General features: G+C 37.2%; 1 protein-coding gene across 13 annotated transcripts in view; it reads right to left on the bottom strand.

The window, feature by feature from the left end:
* PEX5L (peroxisomal biogenesis factor 5 like) overlaps positions 1–18,601 on the bottom strand; it is a 238,399-nt gene that overhangs the window by 162,774 nt on the left and 57,024 nt on the right. For 2 of the 13 annotated variants that reach the window (XM_037840022.1, XM_037840039.1), the window contains exons 1-4: positions 14,335–14,399; positions 13,967–14,168; positions 13,124–13,283; positions 11,524–11,592 (exon numbers count right to left, since the gene is read on the bottom strand). The exons of 2 other annotated variants lie outside the window; for them this stretch is intronic. In XM_037840022.1, the coding sequence (XP_037695950.1) occupies positions 11,524–11,592; positions 13,124–13,216 (162 nt within the window). In that variant the 5' untranslated portion in view covers positions 13,217–13,283; positions 13,967–14,168; positions 14,335–14,399. Of the gene's footprint in view, positions 1–11,523; positions 11,593–12,609; positions 12,633–13,123; positions 13,284–13,966; positions 14,169–14,334; positions 14,400–18,601 lie in introns of those variants that run through there. 9 more of the 13 variants (XM_037839940.1, XM_037839957.1, XM_037839963.1 and 6 more) reach the window with 8 other exon arrangements.

The following is an 18,601-nucleotide window of genomic DNA, read 5'->3' as shown; positions in this document are numbered from 1 at the left end:
TTAAGGACCTGGCTGGGTTTATGTCGTCGCTGTGTCCTTAGCACCCGGCAAACACCTCGCAAGAAATAGGCTGTCCATAGTTTTTGTAAAATAAATGAATGAAATAGAAGCTTAGATCATTTCCATTGAAACGTCATTTTTTTTCCCCAAAATAACATTTTCTCTGATGTTATTTTATTTCGTTACCTCACTGTAGAGAAAATAAAACTGAATTTGTTCACACAGTTTCTGTTAATCAGCTTTTAAAAATATGATTCCCTATTTAATTCTCTCCCTGAATACCGACAGTTAAACATCAACATCCCATGAAATGGCACTTCCGTGCTCTTCAATGCTCTCCCTTGCTTACCATGCGGGAAGAAGCACCTTGGGAACAGGGTGGAAACAGGGTAGTTTTTTAAGAACTGCAAAACATACTAGCATATTGAATAGAACTAAAAATTTTCCCTAACACCAAGCCCCAGAATATACCCAGCAAAGTTGTCTACATATCAAATTTCTATAAATAACAGAATCTCAGATTTTTCTGTTTCCCCATTTCCTCCCTCTTCTTTTCAGGAACAGGCTTTATTCTTGTTTTGTTCTCATTTCCCCACATGTATAGGGTTTAAGGAAGCTGCTCATTTGCAGAGCAAGGGGATATGTTTTCTCTCTTCTCTCTCTCACCACTTGGATTCTCAAAGGGGAAAGGCTCAGTGTCAGAGCCATGTGGAGGCGTCCTTCCCTCCTATCTATATCCCGAATCCTAGGGGCTGTTTCAGAATATTTGTGATGTAAATCATATACGTCTACACAGGCAGAAGGAAAAGCAAGGACAAAGGAATGGAAGGAGGAAGAATGTTATACACGTGGGTCCTTCAAGTTGTGCACTGTGAACCGAGTGTGGAGTCAGTGTGGCATTAGATGAGGACAAAGGAGCCCTCAGGGGTTGGATCAGGCACTGCCTATAAGCCCAACTGGGGAGCTTGGCTTCTATTTGAGAGACAATGATGAAAACAGTTCTCTCCATGTCTTGGGTTCTTATCACCTAAGCTGAGCGATTTTGGGATCCATTAGTCATTACTTGCACGGCTACTGTGGTTCAAAAAAAGCCCTGGCCCAAGGGGTATGATTTAAAATCAAGTTCTTTGGAGTTTTGGGGTGGAAGGGTAAAAGTTTTCATTAATTTAGAGGAAAAAACCCTTTTTTATTAAAAAATTTCCAAGTTTAAAGCTTAAAACTTAAAGAATAACTGTTTGTGAACTTCAGTTAGCTTTATCTTGTATTAAACAACTTGACTTTTAAAATCCATCAAATGATGCACCATCACTCATTTTTTTAGAAATCACTCCCATAATTCATAAAAATTAATGTAATATGTCAATATATGGGTCACATTTAAAGTTTAGAAGTAGAAGCTGAGCAGTGTAGGGAAATGATGATGGAATAATCTTTGAATAGAAGAACACCAGTTCCATGCCTAGCTTTTTTCCACAACAAAAATTCATTAATTATTCACAAATTATACAAATGAGATAATTTTTTATAAAAAGCAATGAATTAATTTTTTTTTTTTTTTTTTTTTTTTCCTATTTAGAACATGCAGCACAAAGCAGAGATGGTACATTCTCACACCATTTCTTAAACAAGTCACTTATTCATATAGTTCAAGAGTGAGATCATTTGGTCAAAAAAAAAAAAAGCTATGATGAGGAATAAATAACAATTGAATTGAGTGATCATTTGTGTGTGTGTGTTTGTGTTTTTCCTAGATCACAAGATAGGAAGGAAGTGGTGCCCACTCTAACTGGGGTAGAACATGTGAAAAGTTAATGACTAAAATGGAAACAATGGAATTATAGAATTGTTTTGGAGAAGGGAAGGAAGCAATGGGGCATTAAAAAAGCAGGTTTGCAAGAACTGCATTTCTGTCAAACCTTATATATGAACCAGCAGAAAAAGAGACATATTCAGAAGCAGGGATCAGAGGAGCGGTGCTGAGCAGAGAAGAAAAGACATACAGTGCAAAATCTGGAGGGGGAAGAAATAAAAGCAGAGACACAGAAATGACAAGGTCAGGGCAATGGCAGAGCAGAGGCATCTAGGTCCAAAGGTAGAGAGAAGAGAAGGAAAGGAAGTTGACTTTTTAAATTCTTGTCGCTGCTTAAGTATCAAAATAAGAAAAAAAAAATCGTTATGGTCTGTCTGCTCCTTGTCATTTTTAATATCAGATTTCAAATTTGTAACATAAATCATTTCATTACAAATATTTCCACCCACAACTGGTTTGCAAAGGTTTCACAACAATAGGGGCTGATCCAGTCAGTAATCAGTGAGCTCACCTACAGGGTTCATCAGACAGAAAGGCTGGCAGCTGACTTCAAATGGATGGCCTGGAGGCTAGATGCTCAACCCCAGACCACAGCTCACCATCCCCATGGCCAGTTTAGGAGAAGATGATAAACTGACCCAGGTAGAGAAGACTGAGAGATCAGCTTAGAAAATCACCTGCCTCAACATGGTGGAAACCACTTTGCTAACCTCAGGGAGGGAGGGTGGGAATGGGGTGGGTGTAGTAAGAGGTTTCAGAGTTCATTTTTAAAATTCTCAGTATCTGTATCTTGATGTATTCTGGGGAGTTGTTACAAAGTTTCCAGGAACCTCTTTATGAAGAATTAGGAAGTATCTCATATAAATATCCTTTTGTAAAAATCCATTAGACAAATTTAAGACTTTTAGCTGTGTACTTGAAATACACACTTTTCTCAAGTTAATTTTCTGGCCTGATTAGTATGCTTAGTTTATCAATATGGAGTAAACTAAGGAGCATCTTAATTTAGGAAGGCAGTTATAGGGGTAAATGAATGAACCCAAGACTGTAGACCTGCATTCTAATATTGCCTGTGATTGAAAATAACTTGGTGAATAGAGTCAACATACTTCCTGAGATTCAATTTAACTTATTTTTATTTAATGAGAATCAATATATTTAAAATTTCTTCTTAGCAGCAGCCCTTTCATCAGATAAAATCTTGTTTGATGAAACATGGGGCTGAGTTGCTTCTTAAGTTGTGACATCCTGAATAGGCTCTACCAAGCAACAATTGTAAAACCAATGGATTAGTTACTCTTTGAAGTTCCTTCCAGCTCTAATGATTTTCATTAGATCTCATATTGATCAGATGAGCTTACTTAAAAACAAAAAGTAAAAGGACTCCAGTAAACCTTCCACAATGGAAGACTGAATGGGTTTCTTTTCAAGTTGTATCCAAATGGCTGAGTCTACATTTAAGTACTACCATCTCTGTTACTTTCATATCTCACATCATTGTTACACTCAGCACGTCAGCTCACGTCATTTCAATTTTGCATTTATTTTCTTGCTGACCAAACATCCTGACAGAACTTTTCCCCCTTAGATTAAAGAGAAGAAAACCATGGGCTATATAACAATGACTTAGCATCTATATATTTTCCCATCTTGAAAGTACAGTTGTTTTTTTTTATGATGCTTGTAATGAACATAGGCTGTGTACTGATATCCTAAAGTATAGACATATAAGGGAGTTTCAGATATTTGCTGAATTTCAGGTGGTAACCTATAATCCACCCCTGCTCCACTGATTACAGTTTTTAACTGAGCCCTGGGAGTTGCATGACTGGAAAATTGGGAAGAATGGACTGATGCAGGAAAGCTGGTTGCTTGCTGCTCAACAATGTTGGTAACTTGTTCACTCACTGAGATGCTAGAGTGGCAAAGGCAGAAGGTGGTAAAAGACAGTCTTGAATAGGTGGAAACATCAGTAATACCTCCTGCTCAAAAATATCTGCCTACTCATTTTTTCAAATGGAGATTTTCTGTTATTTTTATTTGAGGTTAACAAGTTCCCTTTTGAGGTCCCTGAACTTCCTTGGGGAGTTAAGGCTATCTGTAATACACCTCAAGGACCATTATTTTAATCAGATCAATGACTAGGTGAGATTGGCTTTCAAGGGGGAAGGTATAAAACAGGAGAGAAACAGAAGAGAGCAGAGACCTGCCCAGCCCATGTCAGCGTTTTTACTCTCCTTTGATTCTGGAGTCTCAAGAATATAATAGGTCACAACCTGGAGCCTCAGGGATGCATACACACCCAAAATGTTTTATTTTGAGTGCATGTTGTTATAAAATTTTTGGATTGCAAATCTTTAAACAGCAGCAAATTAATTGCTTCTCTTTAATAATTAGTATATGTGGAGCCATTGAGCCCACTTCCAAGAAGATAACCAGCTGGTGCTGGTAGGTACTGTCCCCTCTAGATGGGGCCAGCTTGCTTCAATTTGCCACTGTCCCTCTTACTCCCTATTTTTCTTACCCTCTACTTCCCTCACTTCTGTACCTGATTGATCCAAGGAAACATTTGCATCTATAACTCCAGAGGAGACTACTATAGCTCATCCTGAAAAAGGCCAAAGGGCTCTTATAGTGAATAAATCTAAGGGCATTTCCATAACCTTCTACCACTCACCCACCCCAGTAGCTGTCATTTATAAAGGACTTGTTGTACACCATGGACTTTGTTAATCCTCCTAGCTACCTGATGAGGTAGATAATTACTTTCCTCATTCTTTAGCGAAGGAGTCTGAGGCTCAGAGAGGCTGGTTGATTTTTGCTAGGTAGGACAGCTACTGCAAGGCCATAGCCTGTTCTCACTCAGATTTCTGATTGTGAAGCCCAGGCTCTTAACCACTATGTAAGAGGGACACACACACATTCTGTGTTATATTCACAGTGTTGAACTTGTGGAGTGGCAGAGAAGCTGGCACCACTGAAACTGCACTAGAATAGCTAATGGTGTCCTACAGAAGATGTAGAATGCTTAATATTAGATTAGTGGGAATAACAAAAGTTAAAAGGTCATGATGCCTCGACCATTTCCTACTCTCTATTCAGGAAGCAGGAGCAACAGGTGGAAAGAGTATCAGGCAAAACAGCAGTGGCCCTGTGTTCCAGTCTGGCTCCGATGAAAGGCTCTCTTCATTTGAGCTTCACAACAGATATCTGAGCCAAATGGAATTATTCCTCTTTACAGACGAAGACCCCGAAACACAGAGAACTTAAATGGCTTACTCCAAGGTCTTCTGCTTCATAAATCACAAAGTCAAGACTAGAAACCCGGGCAATAGACTCCTACATCAGTGACTGTTATAGTTACCTGACTGTCAAAACAAATACCATGCATGCAAATGGACTGGCCTAAACAATGGGACTTTATTGCCTCACAGTCTGAGGGTAAAAGAAGTCCAAATCTGAGGCCTCAGTAGGGTGATGCTTGCTTCCCCTAAAACTGTGGCCTTCTGGGGCTGGCTGCCAGCCTTGGTCCTTGGCTTTCCTATCACATGGCAATGTTCATGGTGGCCTTTCCTGGCTTCTCCTTTCTCTTCTGGGTTCTGCTAATTCCCAGCTTTGGCTGCTCCCTCAGTGTGACCTTCCCTATAAGGGTTTCGGCAATAGGAATAAGACCCATCCTGACTCAGCTGGGCTACACCTTAACTGAAGTAACCTCATCATCAACAAGTCCCATCTACAAGAGTTCACACCCACAGGAATGGATTACATTTAAGAACATGTTTTTTCTAGGGTAAAAAGCTCCAAGCCACCACAAGTGACCCTCTAAATTTTGGGTATTATACCTTCAGACCTAAATAACCTGTTAGAAAATCCTGAAATTAAGATATGTTTGCCTTTTCTTCCTAGAGTTGGGTGATACTTAGGAGAATCAGAATAATAAATTGAAATGTCTGATGTTAAACAAAAACCAAACTCACCATTCTGTCACTTGATATGGAAACTATAAAATAAGATACTTTGTATTGCTGTGATTTTTTCCAAAATTACCAGTAACTCAATTTTTATTTTCATATTCCTCAACACAAATTAGGGAATATTTAGGATGAAGCACAGGGTGATCATGCTTTTATTCCAATAATTTTTCTATTTAATCTAATGGAAAACTTTCTTTCTTCTTCACACAATGTTTATTGATGATAAATAGCGCTACAGACAGGATAGGATCGATTGGACTACAGGAGTGAATCTTTGTTTACTCCAATGCCGATTTCAAATATCAAATGTGAATAGGTTCAGTCTCTCTCATCTCAAATAAATACGACTTCATTTCATTGAACCATTCTCCATGTATCAGTCTCTTCTGAGGAAACCGCAAAGGAGCCTCTGTCTGCTGTGAGCATAATCAGGACAATCACCACTGCATAATATGTTTTCTCCTTCCAGTCTCTCAGAGGTTCCTGCTTCAGAATCTCTGAATCTCGGCTTCAGAATCTGCAACATGATCGGGGTTTCTGCTGTTGCTGACCAAGTATATAGAGCAGAGTTCCAAAGAGTTACCAAGGGAAAGCAGGGTCTCTTGGTGTCACGAGGTCTCTTATAAGTGTCCCCAGAGTTAATGGGATCTGAATTATATTTGAATTAAGTCATTACTGATATGGCAAAGCAAGCACAGGACAGATGGTGCTGAGTACAACAAAGCAGTGACACATACTACCCTCATCCCTTTTTCTATGTTTAAGTCCAAAATTTGAGACAGAGGCTTAGATAGTAGTATGACCACACAATCTGTTAGTACCAGAAGGGAACTGGGTATCTTTTCCTGTTCATGTTTTTCTTGTTCTTCTGCTTTTATTTCAGCTATCCTCTTTAGGATCCATTTACACAACGAGCAACACTATCACACTACTGCAATCCTACTTGGAGGCTTTTTCGCTATTGGCAACACCAGGGGCGATTCTCCTTTGTCTCTTTCTGGAGAGGAAGATCACAGACGTTTCCATTGTTTTCTGCTCAGTCTTATCTTACAAGTTTAAAAAGAGACTCTTAGAAAGGTTTTAGGCTAAGAGAAGTCCATGTTGTCCCTCTTCAGGGAAGCTCTCATGCTGGGTAGAGTCCCTGCCCAAGGAGGTGGTGTGGAGAGGGGAAGGGCGAATAGATGTCAACAACCAATTTTTGGCTCTGATTTTGCTATGAAGGACATTTTTCTTCTGATAAAGTCAAGGACAAGGAGGAAGTAATCAGTTAGGTAGTGCTTGTGGAAGAGTTTATACCTGTGAAGCCTTAATGAATAAATGTTGGCTAAATATGATAATTCTTAGGAGATGGTTTTATATAATGGGTAACTAGATCATTTCATATAATTAGAACCCAAACACAAAACAGCTTCTGAAGACCCATACACGAGTGACCAGTAATGAGATGCTACAGAGAGCTATCTGCAGAAGAGTATTGGGCTGGACATCGGGAGGGAGGGCTGGCTCCCAGTGTTCTGTTTGTAACTAACCAGGGACCTCAGTAATGGGGCAACTCCCTTCATTTTTCTAGATCTCAATTTTCCTGTTTGCCAAATTGGGGGAATAGGGTGGTTTTGACTAGCTAATTAAAACAATATAATAATTAACCATTTATAAAACTCTTTCACATTTTATCTCAGGGACACTCTAAAAGGGAGGAAGAGCAAAGAGCCTTATCTTTTGAATATGAAAGCTGAGTTCAGGCGGGTTTAAGATTCTATCAGGTGGAGTTCAGCCAGACCACAAAGCTGGGTCTTTTAAGGGCAACTTTCCGTTTTAAACTACTATGATTTTCTTGCTTTCAGGAAATGCCCATTTGAAGAATGTCAAATTCATCACAAGTCACATAAACTGTTTTCCCTTTAGAACTGCAATGAATATTTCCTCTACCTCAGTGGTTCTCAAAGTGTGGTTGGTCCTGAACCAGCAGTATTAGCTGAGGCCTTAGAAATTCAAATTCTGGGTCCCCACTCTAGACTTAGAGAATTGGAAACTCTGGGGTTGCTGCCCAGCAATCTGTTATAACAAACCCTCCAAGGGATTCTGAGGCAGCTGAATTTGACAACCACTGCCCTTATCTGTGCAAACTGGTGCCCCTTGTAACTGGCCGGTTCACTGCCTTATTGAACTGATGGATATGCAGCTGCCACTCAGAGTTTGGATTATACTTTGAATCCTATAGCTAATTAGATCCATGGCATACTGTTTTAACCCATTTTGAAATGCCTGGACCCGTAATAAAAAATATAGCAGTCTATAATTTTGAAGTCCTTGTTACCTCCTATAAGTCCACTTAGAAGTTGAAAACATTTTAGGAAAAAAACTATCTAGACCTAGCCTTGAATTAAGATGACTCTAATAAAAAATAATTTGAAATAGAATGAATTTATTATTTATTCAATTAGGCTAATGTGTTTTATCTCTTACTCAAGGTACCTGATCACTTACCTGCCCCCATGACCACACCTGAAATTTCCGTGACTTCAAAAGGAAAGTTGTAGATACAAGACATTTATTCTTAAACAAGACTCTCCCCACGCCAAACCAGGGAAGACATTTTTTTCATAAATAATAAAATGATCCAAATGTGTATTTTAAATATCTTTTTTAATATTGACTCTAGAAAGTCAAGTATAGAATTCATTATATATGTTTCTGTATCAAAATGCTTAGATTTTAGAAGCATTAAGATTGTAATCCTGTATTTTCCCTTTGATTAATTCCTATGCTTGAAGTTTAAAAACTAGGGATATCCAGTGGAAACTATGGATTCAGACTCCAATGTGACACATTTATATTTAAATGACTGTGTGTGTATACATATTATACAGCAGCTCTTAACTTTAGGGCATCAACATTCATTTAAGGATCTCTGGAATGTTTTTATTTGCACCTCAAATAATTTTCTGGCAATGAAATGTCACAAAGAGAGAAGCACAAATATTGCTTTTCAAGAATACAACCTTACACATTTCCAAAATTACTTTTTCTTTTTCATGTAGAAGTAACACAAAAATCACTTTTCAGCCCCGTGAATGAAGGCAGCCAGGGGAACAACGTCCACATACTCCATGCTGCTTCTGTTATTAATTTGCTTATATAAGCAAGTTTGTGGGCTTTCTGTGGAAGTAGGAGACTTACAAATCACATGACTGATAAAATGGTATATAGCTTGCATAGCATTTGTAGAGCCATAATTTCTGAATGACCAATTTAATGAGATTACTAGACTTCTGCCTATCACAGCACTCCAATTGTTTTATTTATCTTCTTTAGACTTTGTTTTGATACCAATTACTGAAAAAGCTATTTGCAATTACACGAAGATTGACTAACAAATTGCAACTGTGTTCTGAAAGAATAAATTGAATGTAAAGATTCCTGCCAAAATATAGTTTGTTAAAGAGTTGTAATTTTATTATACACACACACACACACTCCACACATCATATATATCATACCTATGAAATGATGTTATATTTCAATTCTGGAAAACAAACGTAGTTTACACACACGTATACACGACAAATCTTTAATATGTTGATCTCTTAAACTTGGAAATAATTTTTTGGAAGTATTATAAAGACTAATTAGAGCATTTCCCCAAATATTTTACTTAGAGATATCAACACTGTCCTTGTTTAAACCTAGGATTTAATCACAACATCAACACTAAATAAACCAACCAAAAAAAGGGAAGGATTACTCTTACTGTCAACAGCAAACAGCAAAGCCAACTCATATTCACAATTACTCATCCTTAGAAGCATGTTTTGACATGAATGACTCAGCAAAGCCGGGGCCCTACCTACTGGCGGGAGGGCACCAGGAGAAACACCACAACCATGAGGTAAATGATGACTCTGAGCAAACTGAATCCACCCTCCATTTGGTCCAGGTAAGGAGAGTGTTATTTTCAGACGAAGCAGGAAAATTGGTTCTCGTTCTCTCCTTTTAAAAGATTCCTTTAAAGTTAAAAAATGTGATTCGGCACAATAAATTTTGTGAAAGATACCATGAGGAAAAAGAACAATGACTCCCTTAGGGTTTCTACTCCAAAGGTCTCAATATATAATTTTACAGTTTTCTGAACTTCAAAATTTAGTCAAAATGAAAAGCTTTAGGAAAAAAAAAAGGCAAGAAAGAAAAATAAGCTAAATAAACTTTACGACAGAATATTAAAGAAGTACAAAATGAGAAAGAATTCATGTTCTACATGATTTTGGAAGATATTTTAAAAACCTAACTACATTTTAATAGAGAAATGTATATGTACGTGTGTGTGTTTTCATAATATACTCAACTGTATTTTACTAGTTCATTCACTTGGTGGGTCCAGTTCTTTAGTCAGAAACTCAGTCTACTGGCAGGGTCAAAGGGAGACACAGATCACACACTCTGGCATAATTAAAATGATAAAATAGGTCAGCCCATTACTCCAGCTCTAGCTCCATTTACCTTATTAATTAAACCGACAATTTGGCACTAAGTAGCAGAAACATAGGGCCAAATCCACACAGCCCCTACCCTGTTTTACTTAGGGGTAGGAGAGTGTTGATAATGCGTGAGAATCTCAGTGGTAGCTTGAGTGGACTATGTAATTTCAATATATTCTGCATTTTGGGGGTGGGGCATGCCACTGGCCAGCTTTCCCCAGAAGACCACTTCAGTTACCTCAATTATTCCAGGCCTAACAAGCAAGTCTCTAAGTCAACTATTTCTGGTTGCACCTTCTGATGGCCAATCCTCCTTTCAGAAATATATACAATGGCCCCTTTAATGCAATCACTGTGATGTGAAGCAAATTGAGCCGTTAGGAGAGTGTCCAAATTCAGCTTGACTTCTGTAATTTACTGAATGTTTCTTTTCTAATTTCTTTATCTGCACAGGTCCTTTTGAATTATTTTTCATCTAAAATATATCTTTACCTGAGCCTACATCACCTTCAGATTCAGTGCCACTTACACATTAAATGGATGTCCAGTTATCTTGCCTCCCCGTTAATTACAAAGATGTTAAGGGCTAACGCCAATTCAGTGGCATGAGCTGGATACCTTCCATTATCTGGTATGTCATTGTTCATGGTCCATTAAGCAGTTTTCATTTCACCGTATGGGCCCATATAAAATCCAAGCTAGATGATTCTCAAATTAGAGGCAGTATTAAAGACCATTAAATAGCCTCCTCTTTTTCGTTTTTCAAATTATCTCTAAATTTACTTCAGGCAATCTCAGAAATTAAATTGAGCAATATAAATATTTTAAACTTTTCACTTTTTCAAAATCTCCTACTCCACTCCCCCTTCCCCTTATTGCGATTCTTTGTTTTAAAAGATACTCTAGTGGAAGTGTTCCTTATTTTAAAAATAATATACTTCCTGGTTCTTGATTGAATCTTTTTTAACCCTAACCCAATTGTCATTGTTGTTTTGATCCATTTTATCAATGGATCAAAGTTCTCTTATCTTGTTCTAGCTTTATTTTACACTATTTTTACATAGGAGTTTACATCACGCAAAAGTCAATGGATGAAAAAGGACTCATAACAGAAGGCTTAGTTCTTAGCTCTCAAAATCTATCTCATTATACACACCTCACATAGGCTAATACAGCGGTCAAGGGAGGGCTGAAAACTCAAAGGGCTTCAGCTGTCAAAAATCTACAGTACAGCAGTAGAAAATGTATGTAAGTATTCACTTACCTGCTTTTGATCAATTATTTCGAGGTCTTCATCACTGCTTAGTTTTCCATATCCTTTTTCTTTACTTGTCTTGTGAAAGAATAATTTTAAATGATCATTTAGTTTCTTTCCATTAATAATCTCAATTCCCATTTAAAACATTTTAAAGATAAAAGCCTTTACTTAGCCTTGTTCAGTAGTCATAATGCATCATTCTTTATGTCAGTCTCTCATGCACACCAGCAAATGTTTTTATCATTAAACTGCTGGCTTACAATTATTCATTAAATATTTCTGCTTAGCCTCTTCCACCCAAATTATGCCTTTTAATTCTTTTTCTGGATATTCTTATGCTTTTGTTTTCAATTCTGTAGTTTCAGGAAAGTTTCTTTAATACTTTGAGATAAATAAGCAATTCCTTGGAAAGTCCCAGCACATTTTTCTTAAAGATGATATTACATTTACTAATTATACTCTGCTCAAGACTGGACCTATTAAATGTTTTATTTTAATTCCATATATATTCTTAAGAATAAGAGAAATATTATACAACTCAGATAAAAAAATCTTCAGATTTTCTACATTTGTTCATAAATCAGATAAAAATTAACACTGGAAAAACAATTCAGAAATAATTTTTAAAAAATAGAATAGCTTTCAAAATTAGGTAGTTTGAAAGTTGGAAGAGTACAGACCATCTTTAAAAAATGCAGTTAATTGGCATATTGTCATTTTGGAGGGCCACAATGACCATGCCCCATCTCTCTCCCCATAGCAAAATCTGTATTATAAATTCTAAAGTTAGAATAGGACATAGGTCATGACAACCATTTTACTGTTGTGTTACAGGACAAAGATAATGTCAGAGTCATTTTTTTTTCCCCCTCAACTCTCAATGCAACAAATGATGGAAATACAAGAAATGTCATGTTGCGCCTTCAGAATTCCAGAAATCAAAGTACCTTTGCAGAGGACTAGTAACAAAGGGAAAAGAAAAATCACTACATAGTTATTTGTAGACCAAGGTTATAATTTTAAACACTCTTGTTTTAGGTATTAACTACATCGATTAGAATTAAGGGAATTAAAAATATTCCTCATGCTCACATCTATTCTCTCATTTTAGGATTCCCAAGTCTGTGAGAAAAGAAAGACAGCTTTCAGTTAACATGACATAAATCTTCTGAACACTGTGGTACACAATTACTCTGTTTTTTTTCCCTTATAACATTTCAAAACTAGATTTATACATTCCCTCCTCAATAAACATATCTCTTCTTTTTCTGTTTTACTCTAATAAAGAAATTCCTGAATCTTTGAGTATTAAGATGCATAAATAAAAGCTGAATTCTCATTCATATATTAATGGATTTAACCACTTAGGACAGAAACGATGGTCACAGTATTTCTCCCTCTTATTATTCTTGCCCTCATTTGAGGTGTCATTTCAGAATTTATGGAAAACAAAAAGAAGAAGGTTGGTTTCAATCAAGCTGACTTTCTACCCATCACTACACTTTTGCATCCTGTTTGCCCAATGGTTGCCATAAAGCATTGTCCAGATACCCTCTAATACAAAACATTTAGAAATGCCTTTCCCAATATTGATCTAAATACATACCAAGTAGTTCATTTGCATGGCCCGATTTCTGGACAAAAGGACATTAAGCAGAGATGGAATGTGAGTCTTTCCATCCATTTCACTGTCAGACATCCCAGAATACTTTGCACCAGCAGCAGTGACTTCATTGCCAGAACTTGCTGACCAGTGAACCACAGATCTTGCCCAGCAAAAATATTTATAATGTACAAGAATAATTGAAGTATCCTTGAATCATTGTCTTGACTTTGTAAACACAGTGAAATTTTCAGCTAGCACAAAAAGTCATCAAAACTAAAGTTTCTTCTTTTCCTTACTAACTTTTATCCCTAAACTTCTATGCTTCCTAACTGCCCTTTGGTTTGTTTTTTTTTAAAACATGTATTATTAGTTATATAAATTATTTTATTTCACCGCTTACATATAGACTACTCAGCCTTCTTGTCATAGATTTTCCCTTTACCACACCCCGGGCTTTCTTGACAACCACTACTAATAGATATAACAATGCCAGCATTCACAGAACATAATTTAAGATTGCAATTTCTGCTGATACCAAATTCTACCTTTCTAATTTAATCTCAACTCCTTATTGGATTTAGTAGTAAATTTTCAGAGGACGCAGTTAGGTCAGATCATGTCCCCAACTACTGCAAGTAGAAGTTGGCATTTTCCAAGAGTGGGAGAAGGCATTTAGAGCCCTGATTTTGTACTTAAGCCTCTAGTCTCCAAACAGCACACAACTGTACATAGAGCCAGAAGTCTCACGGTTTTACTCTAGAATTAAGCAATATTTCCTAGTTCACCCCATAACCCCAGGGGGATTTATCCTTTTCTAAGCCATAATAGTATTTGCCCACTTACTGCTTATTTCTAGTGCGAGCATAATCCTCTTTCAAGCACTCAGCTTCCCTCTTTGCTAGATCAGCCAGCTCAGACAGGGATCTTCAGCTCTCCTCCCTCCTCCCAGCCGGGAATCCCTGTCTTCTATCTGTGCACCTTTTTCATGCCCAAAAAGCTACTCCACGGCTTCTGCTTGGTCTTGCACATTAGCCAAAGGACTGAACTAGAAAGAGAAAGAAAAGTCCAAGCGTGAGGGGGCAGGGCTTCCGCGGAAGGGGAAGCCAGAAGCGATCACGTCCCGCGCTCCTCCCACCTCTGGGAGGCAAAATACTGGAGCTGAGGCATTCAACTGAGGCAATAAGATTAGGCCCCCTCTCCACCCCACCCACCTCGACATGCTTTCTGCTTAGGGCCAATTTGGTGCATAATTCCCCTAAATGCAGCTAGAGAGGGAGCATTAGTGAAGCAGAGCTAAAATGATTAGGACTTTAAAGTGGGAGAAGTGAAGGAAGAGAGAAAGGAAACTGTCCTCATTCGCTGCCTCACTCCCTATAAGAAGCTTTCAGCTCAGGACAGGGATCCAATCCCTGAAACCGCAAATACAGTATCTTCTCCAGTTCCCCCCACACCATTCTGAATCCTTCTGAATAACCTGAAAAACTATGTGGACCGGTGAATCAGCTTTAGGAGTAGTAATCCATTTAAGTGCTTCTCCCTTCTCTGGCTTTCTATGCCCAGTGAAAGATACTTTGTTAGCACTAACGTTTTAACACCATTGAATGGATCCCTCCATTGTCTTTTTCTTAAGAATACTGAGCCAGAACTGGTAACCTTCCTTGCTGCAGCATTCTGCCATCTCTCCTTAACCAGTCTACCTTCTCCCCACCTCTTCAACATACCCCTCCCCAATACTCGCCTTCCCGTGAATTAAATAAACCATTAAACTCAGAAACTGTACAGGAAAACAGTATATATCATGGCCACAGACATAGAATGTGTTATATAGGAAAATCTTGCAACTAAGTAAAAACACCAAATCTTAACTGTATGAATTAAATGGGGTAGAGACCTGAAACATGAAGTAACGAGTTAATTTTAGGAAAAGAGTTTATTAAAAAGTAAGAGTTTTAATTGAAGCAGACTAGTTGTTTACAGGTTCAATTAAAAGTTTCTTCATACTCATTGAGGATGGAACATGTAATGGAAATTTTGAAAGGGAAAAGGGATACATGATTTAGGTAATTGTACAAAATCACCACAATTGCAATTTTTGCCTAACTGCAGATGTCAAATATATGTAAAGGGTAAAGATTGCATCTATATATACTTTAAAAATGTTTTTTACCATTATTTATTCAATACTGTGTTAATGAATGATACACAGTAGACATGAATTTATTAAAGCAAATGTCACACGCAGAGTACATAATATAGCACAAGAAGAAAAGACCTTCCTATTGTCTTCTTCATGGTTGTCAGCATTCAATTCCTATCCCCTTATTTTCCCTTTCTTCAATTTTTTTCCTCTTCACCATCTTCCTTCCCTCAGCCTACAAAATTGCTTAGATTTCCTCATTTCTGCTTTACCCTAAAGACACTCATCTAATCTCTCTTATCTCTTCACTGTCAAACTTGGAAGAGTGGTCTATACTCTCTAGCAAACAGTTCCTTACTTTCTGTTCACTTCAAAGCCAGTTGCAATCAGTTTGCAATTTACTGTAATTGCTTTTTTGACGGTCATCAATAGACTCCTAATTACCAAATTCTATAGCAGCCCTTTCTTAGAACTAATTGTATGAATTAGCCCCAAATGCAATTTGTGATTGACTACTGATGTCGAAATAGATGCAAATATTTCTCCTTTTAATGGTCGTTTGTATCAAGTATTTTCAAAAATGCCTTTGCTGTTATTTACACTATTTAGCTGTTAAATGGCATTGCCTCTAATCCACTAGAGTATCAATGACAAGGAGGAGGATTGCGAAAAAAGATAATATGTTCAGTGTTGTACCTGCTGAGTTTGTCTTGTCTTGGGAAAGCTCATCCAAGTGGAAAGATCCAGTTGGCCATCTGGCCAGATGGATCTGTATCTAAGAAGAGAGATAAAGGTAGGGTATTATGGATTACTGGGGATAATTAAAATTGCAGGACTGGATAAGCTCATTAAAGAACAAAGTATAAAGACAGAGGACATGAAGACTAGGGCCAGTGTCCTGGGAAATGGTTATCTTTAAAGAATGGATGAAAGGGAAAAACCCACTGAAAAGGGCTGAGTCAGAGCACTCATAGGTGTAGGAGGAGAACCAGGAGAATTCAGTCAAAGAAAAGTGTGCTAGATGTGTCAAATGGTGACGGGAGGTGAAGGAAGGATAGAAACTGCAAACTTTTCATTGTTCTTGTCATTTTAGAAGTCACGGTGACTTGAGCCACAGAAGACGTGGTGAAGATGGAAGCCAGATTACAGCATATTCATGAATGCATTGGAGGCAAGGGAGTGAAGAAAGTGAGAAAAGACATTTTCCCTTAGGAAAACTTGAATGAAAATGCAAAGAGGAAGCAAGAACGCTAGTGGGAAGACAAAGAATACAGGGAAAGAATACCAGGAAAGTTACTACAGCCACCCCACTCCTTCCCTTGTGTGAGGTATTTGGGCATCTTTATAGTTCAAAGAGAAGGAACTAGTAAAGAAACAGAAAATGTAGATATCAGAGGGTAAGGCGCATAATTCATGAAGTAAGAAAGTAAAAGCAAAGTCTTTTTGGAGACTAACTGTATACTTCTCTTTTAAAATTTACAATTATATCTATTTGTATTCATAGGAAAAAGCCTTATATATACCAAATATTAGAAGTCCTTGTCTTTGGGCATTGGAATCATGCATAATGTATGCTACTTTTCTTTGTATACTTGGAACACCTTTTGAAACAAGAATGAATTTCCTTTATAATCATCCCCCCATTTCCAAGAAAAAAAGTAAACAAAATGTGATTGCTTGAAAGATTCATAAAATTGCCATTAAAAAAGGCTCATTTAAAGTCTACTTTATAGAAGAAGGACAGGGCAGAGCTTTACCCTTCCTTTATTATGTGTCTGGAGAAATAACAGGTATTGCTTTTTTTTCCATGCCACAGTTATTGCTTATGTCCCTTACGGCAAGGATTGGGTGAATGTTTTGTTTATTGCGTTTAATATGCTGCTTGACTCTCTTCTAACATTAAGCTCCTGAGTCTTTGACAACATTTGTTCCACGTCTTCTTTTCCAAAAAGATCCACAGTGTCATCCCAGCCATACATGCAATTTCTGTAGAAGCCCAAGAAACAATAAAAAGCAAAAACAGGAAATGAGGGGGAAGAAGGAGTTTCTCCTAAATAGCCTGGAACAAGAGCTTGAGAATTTTGTCCAGTTCTGGACATAAACCCAGACAGACCTTCTTTTAAACAGAAAATAATCATCTTACCAGCTAAAAGGACAATTTTCAGATCTTTTATTTTACTAATATATGGAGGAAATGAACTTTCTCAAAGGAAAATGCCGTCTTTAAAGAGACTCATTTACAGTGGGCTTGTAAATTTTGGCATTTTTAAAGAACTCGTTTTTTCTTTTGAAAAGACATTCACAGTTGTGTTTTTTTCCCCAACCATGATCATGTTTTGATAAAAGAAAATACCCAAAGGGTTCACTTTTTCAGTGTTTGGCCAGGCAGGGGCAAACATAACACATGGCAATCAAACTCAGTTCTAATGGTAGAGTGCTGGATGGGAAAAAATATGAGGACAATAAATATGTTGCATCATTTTAAACCATGTTTTAAGTAATCTGCATTTGCCCAGATATGTAGCAATTTCTGGATTTTAAAGCTAAATCGAACTGGACAAATAGATATTCCAGCTACTAGTTGGATAATAAAATGCCAATGATGTACAATACAATTTTCACTGTAGCATGGCAGGCCCTCCTTAATGCTGCTGACTTTTCTATCTTTGGGATGGCTCTAGGTCTATAAGATAATAATCTGAGGACCTTATAAATTTGTTAAAAATATTTCCCATTTTCCAAGTTTTTCAAAGATAAAAATTCTCCAAAATAAATAGTCATCAAGATTACTCAGTGTTGTACAGTACCATTTTCTTAAGTATATGAATTCAACTTTAGGTACAAACTTTCAAAATATATCTTTTCCAGTACTCATATTCATATCCCTATATTCAATGTTGAAATATTATATATTCATACTCAATATTAAAAGTTCCAAACTTACAGCAAAGTTAAAAGAATTTTACAGTGAGCACCTGTATACTTGCCACCATTCTATCACTGACATTTTATTATACATGCTTTATTGCATATCTATCCCTCTATCCACTGTCATAACTTTTGAAAGCATACTATACATTATCACAATTCTATACATTCTAACTTCCAAGGTTCATCTTATTTAATTTAGCTTTTAAAACTCACTAAAAACAAAACCACACTTCAATAAGCTTCTAAAATTAAAGCACTGAAAGTGAGGATTTGTTCCCCTACAGCAAATCATTGCTTTCATTTGGAAAACAAATCAGTGAACTATATTTCTAGCCTAAGTACTAGTGATAGGTCCTAACACTAGGATTAAGATAGAGGATTTCTGATCAGAGAGCTGGGATTTTTACATT

This window comes from Choloepus didactylus, chromosome 1 (genome assembly GCF_015220235.1).
Source record: "Choloepus didactylus isolate mChoDid1 chromosome 1, mChoDid1.pri, whole genome shotgun sequence".
NCBI classification, from domain to species: domain Eukaryota; kingdom Metazoa; phylum Chordata; class Mammalia; order Pilosa; family Megalonychidae; genus Choloepus; species Choloepus didactylus.
Note: the sequence above shows the minus strand (reverse complement) of the source record. Positions and strands in the feature narration are given on the sequence as shown.